The sequence below is a fragment of the Corylus avellana genome, chromosome ca7 (assembly GCF_901000735.1).
Source record: "Corylus avellana chromosome ca7, CavTom2PMs-1.0".
Lineage (NCBI taxonomy): Eukaryota > Viridiplantae > Streptophyta > Magnoliopsida > Fagales > Betulaceae > Corylus > Corylus avellana.
Genome location: NC_081547.1, coordinates 23,816,908 through 23,831,942, shown reverse-complemented (window position 1 = coordinate 23,831,942; position 15,035 = coordinate 23,816,908). Strand labels below are relative to the sequence as shown.

Sequence of the window (15,035 nt, the reverse complement as noted above, 5' to 3'; positions counted from 1 at the left end):
AGAACTCACACAACCATTCATTCAAGAAATTTACATAAAATGAATTCATGTGTTGAAGCATGAGAAACATGAAAATAATACCTGTAGAGCTCGACTTTGCAAGCTCCTAGATGCATATGGAAGTGAACGCAAAAGAACCAACAAAAGTTGCGAATGTTCAAAGCGATGACCAGAATCATAAAAGTTCAGCACATCATCAGTCGAAGAAGCATTAATCTGAAACAAATGCAGGAAAATTTGATCAGATTCTTGCTTTCAAAGTATATGTTTATAACGCTTACAAGATATCAACTGAAACCAGCATAGCTCATAAAAAGTGAGCTTTTAAGGAGTGTTTTAAGGGAACTTCAAAAGAACTTCGATTGAGGAGACTTAAATAGTGTGGATTGAATCTTAACAGATTGCATTTTGAACACAACTATCCCTTGCAAATTTGAAGGTCCTTAAAAAAGAAGAGTGAAAGAATTGCATCTGTAAATCAAGCATCCGTTCAAAAACCAATCCACACAAACAAGCAAAACAATGACCTCACAACAAGAAGCAACTTAAAGATTTATTAACAATAATCCACAAAACCGTGAAGGCTAATACAGCAGCCTATAATATAAGAAGATACAAAATTTTAAAAATGTAATATCTTGTAGATAATTTTAGTACTTAAAAAAAAAAAAAAATTATCTTGAGATAAATGGCACCATAAGGGTGCAGCAGAGACTCAAGATGCAGACATTAACTTCATCAAAAGCCTCAATTTTCAACAGAGTGGACCAAATAATGGAAATTGAAACAGCTTGAGACCTTTCATTATAAAATGAATAATAATTTCTGTATATAGAATATCACATATCCATTCCTACCAACACACACAACATATCCATTCAGTCCGACATACATACATACAAATGGGTATATTTATATGCCAAAAACATGCACAAAAAAAAAATCTCCCATGCTAGGTCATGAGGTTTTACCAAATAAAACAATAGGAAGAGAATTGCAGATTTGGATTTTGCATGGACCATGATTACCAGTGATAAACTGATGATCAAATATGTAATAGTCAATATGGGAGACATGACAAGCTAAAGCCATACCGAAGCCCCAAGTAAAGCTGTGTATAAATTGCCAGTCATGAGCCGATTCGGTGCTGCTTGGAAAGCCTTCTGCAAAGCATAAAGTAGAAGAGAAACTTTATCATCAAACATAGTACCACCTCCGTCATGCAGCCCACTACCGAAAATGTTGCTTGTCATATCCGAAGAAGCACCTGAACCAACTTTCAAATGCCCCGATGCTACTAAAGCACCTAAGAGCCCTATGATCCCAACAACAATCCCATCACTTTTGTCACTGTTGTAAACATTATTTCTCGCATTGTCAGCACTAATCGATAGATTTATACCACCCAAGTTCTTAATTAAAGGATTCTCAGAAGCAGATGCTATCCTTTCGATTTTCACACTGGGGGAAAAGGCAACAGGACTGGTACCACTTTCAAGGGGATGAGAATCAAAATCTTTCTCATGCGAAACAGATTCTTTTTCCTCCACGGATGCCACATCATCACAACTTCTCTCAGGAACTCCACTACCACAATCTACTTCAGGTATCTGGACTGACAAATTTTCATCACTCTCAGTCACAATTTCAGGAACACTATAGTCACCGGCTTTAGCTTCCCGTTGCAGCAGAACAAGAAGTGTCTCTATCCCACCACATGCTAGGAATGCCTCTGCAAACATTTGAGCTCTAGATGTATTCGGCTGTACTACCAACCGATAAATCAGATGCAACACCCTTGCAACCTGAATAATAAGAAAATAGTTCATACAAAATCCCCTTGAATATCAACATGAACCATAAACACTTCATGTCCATGATAACAAAGAGGGGATAGTTTGCTATTTATCACTGCCTAATTCTGAAGAGACAAAAACAACAAAACACAAAGTTCATGGAGAACCACAACCATGAAAAAGTAAAAGGCTATGTTTGTTAAAATTTTTGTTTTCTATCTTCTGTTTTCTGTTCTCAAAACAAAAACATTAACAAACAATCCAAAACACAAAAAAACAGTTTTCACTTTTATGTCACATTAGAACACTATTTCAAACCAAAAACAAAAAACAACACCTAAAACACATTAACCCAAACTCTTTATATGAATATAATCAGAATCTTCACTCCCTCAAAAAATTATGGGTATGCTTGATAATGGTTATGATAAAATGTTTTTTTGGGTTGGGTTTGAAAAATTGTTTTGATGTGGTATAAAGGTGAGAAGAGTTTGTTGGTGGGTCCACATTTGAGAAAATGTTTTCGGTGGGGTTCACTTAAGAAAATTAATTGGTTGTGTTTTCAAAGAAACAGGTATTAAGAATGCTTATTTTAAGAAAACACAAGCAGGTGTAGAGTTGGCTACTTGTAAAAAATTAAAAAACAAAAGAGTGGTTGTATAGCCACCCTCAACGGAAGAGAGGGGTGGCCGCACGGCCGCTCCTATCTGGTCAAGGTGCACCCCGAACTAGTCGAGGTGCCCGTGGGACCACCCCAACTAGCCAAGGTAACCGCAAGACCACCCCAATTGTGGCCAACCTTGGCCTGTTGTGGTACGGCCATCTCTGACCTGTTGGGATGTCATGCAGTAACTCCTCTCCTCTATTAGAAGCGGTTGCAACCACCTCTCTCTAATTTTTTTTTTTTTTTAATTTTTTTTTTAAACTAATAAGTTATCTCCTACACATGAAAAATCAAGCACCTGTTCTCTCAACATATTCCTAGGTGTAAAAAGTTTTCTAAAAAAGTGTTTTGTGTTTTGTGCTTTGAGTAGTTTGTTAATGTCACCAAGTTCTCAACAGACAGACAGTTTAGCACTATGATACCATAGCCCTGTTTGGATTTTCTACTAGAACTATTTTCCTGTGGCTTTGTTTGGATTTTCTTCTAGAACTATGAAAATAAACATAAAGATAGTGGGTTTCCGGTCTTTCTAATGTTCACATAACTTCTTCTATACCTTGACAATGGAAAAAAAAATCATTGCGCTCTCTAAATCCAATCTTTATTTTCGCCAACAAATAGGACACTTTCTAGTTTGACTTGGTGTTCTGGCCAACCAACTCAGAAGCATAACTTCCAATATTTGGACTAAATAATGCTTTTCAATGTTAAGTAGGACAAATAGCTACCACATAGAACAATTGGGCTGAGAACTGCTACATTTACTTAAAGTGACAACTCATGCAACAGTGAAGAAGGAATATTACTTGATGGAAAACTACAAAAGTACCTTCATTTGATTCTCAAATTTGAAGATGAAAAAATTAAGATGCAATCAGGCAGCAAAGGAGACAAGACTAAAAAAGATTTAACAAATTACTTTTAGCTATCAAAATCACTATTTTTCATCTCAATTAATCAAGTTACTACTTTGGCTTAAAACTCATTCGTGCTTTACCCACAAAATCTCAATCTAATTACACAAATAAAAGATACACGGGATACTAGCAATGGCATGAGCCGAAAAACATTTACAGAAACAAGGGAAATGCCAATAATTAATAGAAATAATGCACACACACACACACACACACAATATATATAGGGGAAAATACAGTTTACTCCCCTGAAGTTTCAGGGATTTTTCAATTTTAACCCAAAAGTTCAAAAATTGGCAATCTACCCCCCTAAAATTTCAAAAATTAGCAATTTAAACCTTCCGTTTAATTTTTCTGTTAAATTGGACGGAACTTTTTTGAAAAAAGCCTGAGGGTAATGATGTAATTTCATAGATTTCCGTCCATTTAGACGGAAAAATTAAACAGAGGGTTTAAATTGCCAATTTTTGAAACTTCAGGGGGGTAGATTGCCAATTTTTGAACTTTGAGGTTAAAATTGAAAAACTCCTGAAACTTCAAGGAGGTAAACTGCATTTTCCCCATATATATAATACAAAATATGACTGCATCCACCATCTTTAAATTCATGTAATGACTAATATGCACATTGAATTCGTATCACCTAAAATTATTAATGTGGAAAACTCGCAAGAAACTATATAGTAAGCATTTTAAAACCAATAATAAAAGACTCATCATTAGCAAAAGCAAAAGTCAATAATATATAAAACAAAAGAAAAAAAGAAGCAAAGATTAACAGCATCAAGCAAACAGCCACACCAGTATGAATCCTACTTAGAGAAACAATCTTCCACATTGTAAACCAACCTGATTGGGTTGTGGGCAGTCAACCATGAACCCTAGCAAACAACGGACATCATATGAAGCCAAAGAAGGAGGTGCTGCTCCTACTAGAAGTTCAATAATCACCAGGAGTTCGTCAACCAAAGCATTCACTTCACCAACTGGACGTGTTGCCTCATTTAGAGAAAAAGTATTTACTGAGTCCTTCTCACGAATTGTCCAATAGCATCTTCTGCAGCCGTCAAGAAGCATCTGAATGGCATTTGCATCTCGCATTACTGATGACTCTGTGAAAACCATGTCTGCCAGTGATGACAGAAGCTTCTTTTGTAGTCCATAGTTGCATAGGCTCCAAATTTTCAGATCCAATAGCAGCGTGCCAAAAAGCTGCACTTTGAGGGCATGATTAGTCTTTTGAGATTGACAAAGAGAGACAATGGCTGCAACAAGTTCCTCATTTCCAACACCATCACTCTTTCCAGCTTCAAGAAAAGACAAAGTTTGCAAAAGGTAATTTAAGATTCTTGACAGAATCTCAGGCCCTCTGGTACGGCACAGCTCTTCATTGTTCCAAGGATGTTGGATAGCCATAGAAATAATTCGGAATATTGGGGCAGCAAGAGTGGCAGTGGCCAATGATAAAGGAAGATTCCCTGGCTGTGGATCTAAGCTATCTTTATCAACATTGCTTATTGCTAGAGGAAGCAAAGACATGGGACCGCCATAGGACAAGGCCCACAAAGCCTCCACTGGTCGCATCCTTGTAGCAACATGGACTTGCCCAAGAACCTCAGCTGGTCGTCGGAGCATGCCTGAATCATAACTGATGGGTAATTCAGAAGGAAGACACAAGCAGGCTAGCAAACTATTCCAGGCATGATGCATAAGACAATTTTCATATTCCAAAAAAGCTTTTTTTGATAAGTAATCGCAAATTCATTAAAAAGTGAAAAGGCGCAACCAAAGTAAAAATAAGTATACAAGAAAGACACCCAACTATAAGCAAATATTCCAGAAAAGTAAGTAGAGTGTATGAGAAAACACATAAATGTTATAGGTTTATTTTAAGTATATACTCTACCCCAAGAGGTTGGCTCAAGGTGGAGGCCTTGGTCTTAAGGTTTGCTCCATTCAAAGTCTAAGGTTCAACACCTCATGGGTGCAAACAATCTCTTGGGGCCACACCCCCTGATGAAAAGCCAGCGATTTAACCAGTTCCGTGTAGGGAAACTTCCGAGGGTGCAGTGCACGGGACCGGAGTTTACTCTGCAGGGTGAGTCCGAAGGGCCCTGCCTTGAAGAGGTTCCCCAAAATAAAAAAATAAAAAAAAGTATATACTCTTTAAAAGTAAAGATATTTCCATGGAATCATATATCAATGCCAAGCATTACATCAAAAAAAAAGTATATACTCTTTAAAGTAGAGATATTTCCATGGAATCATATATCAATGCCAAGCATTATTATTTGACATCTGAAAGCTGGCAAAAGATACAAGAAAGAGGTGGGATCAATACAAATTATGAGTATCAAAATGAATTGGAGGCTTAAGAATAAAGAAAAGAAAGGACAAAAAAAAAAAAACTTATTAATCAACTTATTCTGTTATTGGTATACTCTTTTAATTTAACAAAATTGAATTGAACCAATGCTAGAAAAGCATTAGCTCAGCCTCACAAGAAAAAGAATTTCTTCCATAGGCAAGAAAAGGGAAGCAGAGGCTGACAGAGGGCTCTTCCCCTGCCCACCACCCTTCCTCCTTAAAGACTTGTATAAACAAGAACACAACCTCGCTTATGTGCTTCAAAATGCTTAACAAAACCCCAACATCCAGTTCAAAAGATTTTTATAAACCTCACCTGCAAATTCTCATATTTCCATAACAACCTAGTGCTTTTTCAAATTTATACTTGTGTTACGTCCACAAACTTCATCATTCTGTTATGACCCCTGCAGTTATCTTTCTCAATAAGATTCAGATGCGTCTCCTTACCTTGGACCTTTTTTTTTATATTTCCCTTAGAACCCTCTGTATAAATAGGCCGAACTATATTCTTCAAACAGTAATTGCAAATATTTTATCAAGAGACTCACAAATAATTATTTTAACCATGTTCAACTTAGCCTAATGTAGGAAAAACCGATAAAAATAGATCTGGTTGGTACTAGAGACATTTATAGATCAAAGAAAGCAATAGAGATCAAAATAACCATGAAAAGGCTGGGTTTCCATGCTAGACAGCTACTTCTGCAATTAGGACTTCTCGCATAAGTCAGAGCCCTTTTGGCAACTCTTCACTAACAAGCTCTTAAAAATCATCCAATAACTTCTTGATTTCCATTGGAGATGACACATTGATCTTCTGCAAGGCTAATGGTGAACACCTTCGTAATCCAAGGTGTCTCTTTTTATGCTTTGAAACGGTATCGAGGTTAAAGATTTATTTATCAAAATCAAAGATCATTCCAATTGTGAGGTGGATGTTGTAGAAAGTTTGGCCAGAAATATTGGGAGTAATTCTACTTTGGGTGCACCATACAAGTCTACTTTTATATGGAACGACATTGTCGAAAAAATAGAGAGGCAGTTGGTGGGTTGGAAGAGGCTATATTTGTCAAAGGGTGGTAGGTTGACTATGATCAAAAGTACTTTGCCCACATACTATTTGTCATTGTTTCCTGTTTGAATGGGTGTGACTAAAAGGATTGAGAAACTTCAGCAAGGTTTTTTATAGGGAGGTATCAAGGAGGAGATTAAGTTCCATTTAGTTAAATGGTCAAAGATTTGTTCTCCTGGGCAAACTGGTGGATTGGGAGTAAGAAACTTGATTAAGTTTAATCAAGCAGTGCTGGGTAAGTGGCTATGGCCGTACGCTACGGAGATGAAGGCTTTGTGGAGTTTGGCAGTGGAAGCAAAATATGATAGTATGGGAGAAGGTTGGTGCTCTAAGGAGGTAGAGGTTGGAGTGTGAAAACATATTAGGAGAAGGTGGGAAGTTTTTCGAGATTTTTCAGATATGAAGTGGGAGATGGATCTAAGATTAGATTCTGACATGATTTATAGTGTGGGGATCAACCACTTAAGGAATCTTTTCCAGAGTTGTTTAGCATTGCTTGTTTTAAGGAGGTGTGGATTACATAAAATATGTAGTTTTTCAATGGTGATATTCAGTGGAATATATCTTTTATAAGATCTATACAGGAATAGGAGATAAGTTTGGTAATGGCATTTTTTTTGATTTGTTGCATTCCCTCAAATTGAGACAAGGTGGTGAGGATCGTATTTGGTGGATCCCTTCAAAGATGAGAAAGTTTGAAGTGAGGTCCTTTTTCCTTGAGTATCTAATTTGGGGGGTTCATCTTTTTCTTAGAAGAGTTTTTGGAAAGTCAATGTTTCATTGAGAGTGAGTTTTTTTTTGTGTGTGTGTGGACAACAGCTCTTGATAAGTTTATGACTTTGGATAACATGAGAAAGAGAAGAGTAATAAAGGTAGAATGGTGTTACATGTGTAAGAGGAGTGGAGGAATCCATAGATCATCTTCTTCTCCATTGTGAAGTGGCAAAGAATTATGGAGTGCGATTTTTTAGCCTTTTTCAGAGTAAAATGAGTCATGCCTAGAAGGATGATAGAGTTTTTAAATTGTTGGTGAGGTCAATGGAAAGTCATTCAGGTTTAGCCGCTTGGAGGATATCTCATTTGTGCTTAATATGGAATGTATGGAGAGAGCTGAATGCAATATATTTTGAATATCGTGAGAAGTCAATGGAAGAGCTTAAAAACATCTTGGTCAAATCACTTTATATATGGACAGGGCATTTAATATTTCTCATATTTCTAACTTTTCTGAATTTGTGGATTTATGTTCTTTTAGTCATTGATGGAAACTATTTGTATACATCTTGTGTACTAAAGTTGTGCCCCTCTGCGCTTATTAATGATATGAATTACTTATATATATATTAGATTGATTTAGAAAAAAAAAAAAAAAAAAACTCACAGAGATAGATTTAATGCATACTAGAGATATTTAGAGATCAAAAAGAGCAAAAGATATTAAACCCACAGACAAAAGAACTATCTACTGGGCTAGACAGCCAAGGCAAAGAAAGAATATAAATTACTTTTTGAAAAAATTATCAAATCTAGATACCTTTTTTTATTAATAATTAATTGAGATATCATTAAAAGTGTAAGGCTTCCCCATGTATTCAAGAGAAGTTACCTAGGTAGTAGGGACAAAAAGAACAAGAAAATCATGATACTAATATGATTGCAACCCTCAAGCACACTTTTATACCATAGAAACCCACAGAAAGTATTCAAGAGAAGCTACCTAGGTAGTAGGGGCAAAAAGAACAAGAAAATCATGATACAAATATGATTGCAACCCTCAAGGACACTTTTATACCATAGAAACCGTCATTAAAATTAAATCCTTTTTTTATATTGGTAAGTTACATACGCACCTGGTGGGACTTGAACCCACGTCCTCACCCTTCACCTTGCTACAAAGGGAGGAAGTACTATTTGAGCTAAAGCTCATTGGCTTAAAATAATAAAATCCCAGCCATAAAAAATAACCTAAATAAAATAACTCAAAAAGACATAAAAACCCCTAAATGAAAAACTGGACACTGCTTCACTACAGTTGCATGAACAATACTACTACAGTTACATGATCAGTAACCGTGACTTTTTAAACTATATATATATATATATTCTGCTCCTGCATCATAGCCACTTACAGATAATAGATATCAATCCTTATGCAAAACATTACTTTTTCTCCAATACGTTTTAGTGATTTATGGAACTCCAGAGTTGACTAAAATGATTATTGTGTCAGATACAATAGATCAACAAAAATGGCATCAAATTATATTTGATTAATTTACACTTTACAAACAAGAAGTTAAAGTAATAATTTTTAAGATAAGTAATAAACTTCTATTCAAACAGAAATTAAAAAACATACATGTGCACTCTCATAAGAACAGGTTAGAATAATAATTTCAGGTTTTATCTAAAAAATAAATAAATAATTTCAGGTTTTTTAAAAAAATAATAACTTTTAAGGTAGGAATCCTTAGAGTCCAAGCCCCCCACTCCCCTCTCTCCCTCACCCAATATTAATTTACCGACTCTGCCCCCAATGCACAGGCATCTGTAAAAGTAAAATCTACTACAAGAGCACAATGTATCAGGTACCAAAGGCTTGCTATGTAGATATAGAACTGCCTAATTATATCTAATGTGATGTTGATCAAAATATAGTTAAAGAACATAGAAAATGATTTAACCTGCGGCACCCGAAGGAGAAGCATCTGGACAGAATCTCCCACTAAGCAAACTGGGGTGATAGAGAAGGTGAATGCATCCACCAATTTCTGCATCCAAAAGAGAACTTTCCTCTGCCATACTTTGGACATGATCATTTGTCGCTAACCATGGTAGTCCTGCACCAATACCAAAAGAAGGCAGCACATCTCCTCCTCTAGAAGCCAACCGTGCCATCCTTTCTGGACCAATTGGTTCCTTAAAGATATAAATAGGCCCCATCTCAGAAAATAAAGGGCACTGACGACGCCGACGTTGTAAACCAGCTATTGTAGGAGGAGGATTTGTCCCAATACAACAAAATGCAAGTGGCTTGGAGATCCGAGGGAACTCAAAAGGACGACTTTCGTACAAGGATCCATCAATATACAATCTGAGTTCACTCTCTGATTTCCCAAGCAGCCCTTGCTTGCAAGTATGCTCCAGACCAACAAAATACCAGCATTGCGGCTTAAATGCATGAGTAAAATGCAAAGAAGCCTTCTTTCCCTTTCCACTACCACTTTCAACCACTAAAAACTGTGCATGAAAGTACGCCTCTATCCCATGATTATCAGCAGATAAGAAACTGAATAGCCGCGGCATGTGTGCTGTGCCTTCACCAGCAAGTGCACTGGCAGCAGCAGCTGCTGACATAGCTGATGATTTTCCAGACTTGGCCGCTGCAGCAGCAGCAATTGCAGCAGCAGCAGTGGCTGTATTTAATGTGTCTGCAAATGATTCAATATAGATCCACGTTGCAAATGCATAACCATTAGTAAATGGCCAACGACTCTCACCAGGCCCAAGCAAACCAGAGCTTTCACCATCAAACTCAAATGTACGTGCTGGTCCCTTTGACTCCTTTCCACGCATTGCTTTCTCCAAGGCAAGCATTAAGCGAGTCGACCATACAGTGGTAAGCGTTCTTGTAATGACTTGAAACCATCTATGCAAATCAACAACACTGAGTGAATGCCCAGCTAAGTATTGGATGCAGTAGCATAAAGGAGTTCCATCCCATCTCATTTGCTCTGTCGAACCAACTTCCTGAACAAAAATCTTCTCTGCCGAGTTTAAAAGAGCTCCTAACAAACCAGCCAATGAGCACATTGCTCTATTTCTCGTGCAAGCTCGTAATATAGCAAGCAATCCCCTAACCATACGTGTCCTAGGTGACAAGATAACCTCAGAATCACCTACCCATGGAAGCCAAGGAATAAGCTCGCCCGCCACTATGGCAGCCCGGGAGTTTAGCATAACACTAGGAGGATTGTTATCCTCATCCTCTTCAAAACTTTCAACACCACCCATTGTCGCAAGAAGTGAATCAACTACCAAGAATGCAACGCTGTCCATTTCATCCCCACTTCCAAAATTATCCTCACCACTCACAATATTCTTTAGTTTGTCCAAACTTTCAGGCTTCCCCATAATTGCAGAATCCACTAAATGCAACAACTCTGGAGACACATTCGGCATAACAGCTTTTGGCCTAGGCTTTGGTGGTGAACCAATGGGAGAATATGCAGCAGAATCAAGAGTGGTCGACGAGGAAGATTGCTTGATGGTATGACCTAATTGTCTCTCTTGCCCAGGGCCTGATAGAGGGTGATCATGCTTCATCTCAGCAACTGCAGAAGAATCAATTTCTGCCACAAATGTGCCAGATAATTGAGAAGCATCTTCAAACTGATTGGATGAGTGTCTTACATGATCTGAATTTGGAGAGTACTTTGAATCCAGATTACCACCTTGAGATTCACCAGCCAACTTCTCTTGATCTTTCAAAGATACCTGCTCAAACTGTTCTTCATCCACAACTGTAGTCACATAATCAACTCCTAGAAAACCTACATTTTTATCTTCAATCTCTGCACCAATTCCATTGGTAGTATCGCGATTTTCATGGTAAGAAGATCCTACACTATCCTGTACACCACTGGTTACTTCATGACTATCTGGATCCATCTCAGAAACTTCCGTGACTTTTTGTGTTTCTTCTTCTTCTTCCATATTAATATTGCTTCATAAATCTAACAAATACTCATTCACACTATATACATGTCAAGCTACCTACAAAGATTAAAAAAAAAAATCAGAGTCATAACCAATTTAAACTAATGAATTAAACACGTAATTCACTTATTTAATAGAAGGTAGAGTAATGTTTCAGCTAAAAACTTTGCATGTACATCAAATGAAGTTTTCAAGAATTGAAAATTAACCAACTGATCCAACGAACTACAGGGGAAAACCCTAAAAGAAACCCCACGCGGATTTAGTGGGAAATGGAATGCAAGAAAAAGGAAACAGAAACTATCTCTGGCCTGGTTAAGGCGAGCCCTCCATTTTTTAAAGCCAAAAAGCATACCATTCAACATATCGTGTTCTTTTCCATTCCACGGGTTTCTCAGCAACCAAACAGAAGGTTATGGCCAATACGACCATCTTAAGTGCCATAAACTCCAAGACATAGAAAAAAAATTAAAGGTCTGAATCAAACAGGCAGAGAATTTAAACAAAAGAATCACAGATCCAGCTCAAAAAGATTATACATACAAACAGATGCATATAAAGATACATATTGAACTATCAAACAACACAAGATCGTATCGCATTGTAGAATAGATCAAAGCAGCAATGGATCTGGCACACCAGACCATACATTGATGGGTATACTGATCCAAACTTCCTTGATTTAAGAAGGAAATGCACAGATCAGAGCGAAAATTTCCATTGATTATCAAAAAACGCAAGTGGAAGATTTACCAGAAAGGAGGGATCAAATTCGTAGCTTTGAAAAACTGGATCCCAAAAATTCAAGTCCGGTTCGTGTCTGTCTTTGATTCGCAGCGAGAATTTGATTGAAATTGGAAAATAAAATTATCGGCACGGTGAAGGAACAGAGAGAGAGAGAGAGAGAGAGAGCTTCAGAAATGGATTCGGAGGGAGAAAGAGAAGGCGAATTGGGCGCGAGAGGGAATGAGAGTGGTGGATTTAGCAACTAAAATAGGCTAGGCCTGTGGTTGCCCAGTCAAAAATGAAAAATAATAATAAAATAAAAAACAATATATTGATTAATATTTGGATATAATATTGTTTTTTTTGCTTGGCTTGTAAGTGAAGAGGCATATGATGGAAGGAGCACGAACGAAACTCAAAAACTTACGACACCTCTAACTAATCTACAAATTTTTTATGCATGCAAATGTATATCAGCAAATTATATATAAATTCTAGTAACATTTAGGCATGTTTGGTTCGCAAAATAGACCCCTGAAATAAAATGGCTATTCTAGGAGTGTCAAAAATTACCAGGAAACCGAAGCCGGAACCAGAAAACCGGAAAACCGGGAAACCGGAAACCGGGGTACCGATTCCGGTTCCGGTTTGAAAAATCCAAAAACCGAGTACCCTGGTTCCGGTACCGGTTTTTGGTACCCGGTTTTTACCGGGAATACGGAACCGGGTTTCCATTTTATTTAATAATATTTATATATTATTATTATTATATATATATATATATATTTTTACACTGAGGTTTAGGTTTAGGGTATTTTAAAAAATTAAATTTTTATTTCTAAGGCCCAAATAGGCAAAAATATTGATTTTTTTTTTTCGAATTTTTGGACTTTTTTAGGTTTATTTTTTAATTATTTGGAACAATCACAACAAAGCCCCTTTAATTTAGACAAAAAAACTAATAGATTTTTTAAAAAATGGGCCAACTTATGAAAAAAAAAAATTGGCTTATTTTAGGCCCAATACCTTAAATAAGCCCAAAAATCAATTTTTTAAAAAAATCGGTTACCGGACCGGGTAAAACCGGGGTCCCGGTTCCGGTTCCTGTTTCTCAAAATTGAAAACCCAGGTACCCCAGTTCTGGTTCCGATTTTGGGCAAAAACTGGGAAACCGGACCGGATTGACACCCCTAGGTTATTCTTATAAAATAGTCATTTTTTTGTTTGGTAAAGGTCTATTCCTAGTATCTAGTGATTCTTAATCCCTTACACACTAGAATAGTCATTCATCTCAAAAATGAGAGGAATAGCGATTCCTAAGGACAATAACAAGATTTTCCAAAATACCATTTTTTATTTTAAATGTTTAAAGCAAAAAAAAAAAACAGATGGGTAGCCAACCACCCACAAAAAGCTATAGGGTGGCGGCACCTAGGGCGGGCAATTTTGACACGACCCGTAAACCCGACACGAAAAAACAGGTATTGGGTTTGGGCTAATCTAGACCCGATTACGACCCGAAAATTTCGTGTCTGGCGGGTTGACCCGTCGGGTCTGGCGGGTCGACCCGCCAGACCGGGTTTTTTTTTTTTTGTTGCTTTTTTTTTTCTGCCTCACAGAGTCGCTGACGGCCAGTACCTCTGTACCTCACGTTTTCTTTCTGTTTTCAATTACTTTAGTAACTTTACCATTTTGATTTTTGAACAAACCCCGTCTGTAACCCTCCCAGTAATCTAACCCATTCTAATGTCTACTAATGAAGAACTCCCTAAGCATTGATGCCATTGTTTGTTTCGGATCGCAAATTTGTGATCTTTAGAAAAATTTTACTGTACTTTACCTTGTTGTTGCTAAAATGAAAATCACTTAAATTATAACTATTCTATTATATTACATATTTTGATAAATGTATTTGCACAATTAAATAAGGGTCTTGGTCTTCTATGGCTCTCATGGAATTCAAAAATTTTGAGTATTGGCCCAGGGTTGGATGCTAAAAAAAATGTCTGAGAATTTGTATCTTTGTTCAAATTAATTTTTTAACACTTTTATTACATGTGGGACTAAATTATAAGTAGACTATTTTAATAAATGAACTTACTTGTTTTAACTTTTAACTTTTAAGTTTAGGTGAAATTATGAGTTTAGTAATTTATTTTGAAGTACAATTTGTCAATTACGGTCACTTTCCAATTTTTTTTTTTTTTCTTATCATTTATTAAAGCCTTTAATCTCTTAGAACTCAATTTTTTTCATTGACTATATTGATGTATTAGTATTATTATTACAATTTTGAAATTTATTTTTTATTTTTTATTTTTTATTTTATAGTTTAGGGTAATCGAGTCGTGTCGGGTTGTGTCTACCCGTTTAGACCCGGTTATTTTAAACGGGTAAAACAGGTCGTGTCGGGTTACTCGGTTATTTTCGTGTCGTAATCGTGTCAAACCCGATTACCCGTTTAGCTAAACGGGTCGTATCTGGATATAGGCCAATCGTGTAACGGGTACCCGCGGGTCGTAATCGGGTCGTGTCAGGTACCCATTTTGCCACCCCCAGCAGCACCATCCTCGGAGGGCCTCGCAGTAGAGATACGCGCAAAAGGCTCTGGTGAGATGTGCCACCCCGATCGCGGCCACCTCGATTCTTACTGGGGGTGGCGCATGATGGGAATCGAGGGTGGCCAGAGGGCCACACCGAGGTCCTCTAGGGGTGGCCACGCCACCCCAGTGCATGCTATGGCCCTTAGAAAAATTGAAATTCATTTGATT

The 15,035-nt window shown here is 37.1% G+C and overlaps 1 protein-coding gene across 2 annotated transcripts in view; it reads right to left on the bottom strand.

Moving 5' to 3' along the window:
- The window catches only part of LOC132187706 (BEACH domain-containing protein C2), a 43,076-nt gene extending 30,542 nt beyond the window's left edge, over positions 1–12,534 (bottom strand). Inside the window, exons 1-5 of one of the 2 annotated variants that reach the window (XM_059602110.1) lie at positions 12,292–12,534; positions 9,504–11,595; positions 4,227–5,014; positions 1,095–1,805; positions 82–216 (exon numbers count right to left, since the gene is read on the bottom strand). In XM_059602110.1, coding sequence (XP_059458093.1) covers positions 82–216; positions 1,095–1,805; positions 4,227–5,014; positions 9,504–11,535 — 3,666 coding nt within the window. In that variant the 5' untranslated portion in view covers positions 11,536–11,595; positions 12,292–12,534. The remainder of the gene's footprint in view (positions 1–81; positions 217–1,094; positions 1,806–4,226; positions 5,015–9,503; positions 11,596–12,291) is intronic. The other variant, XM_059602111.1, reaches the window with a different exon arrangement.
- Between the last annotated feature and the right edge of the window lie 2,501 nt (positions 12,535–15,035).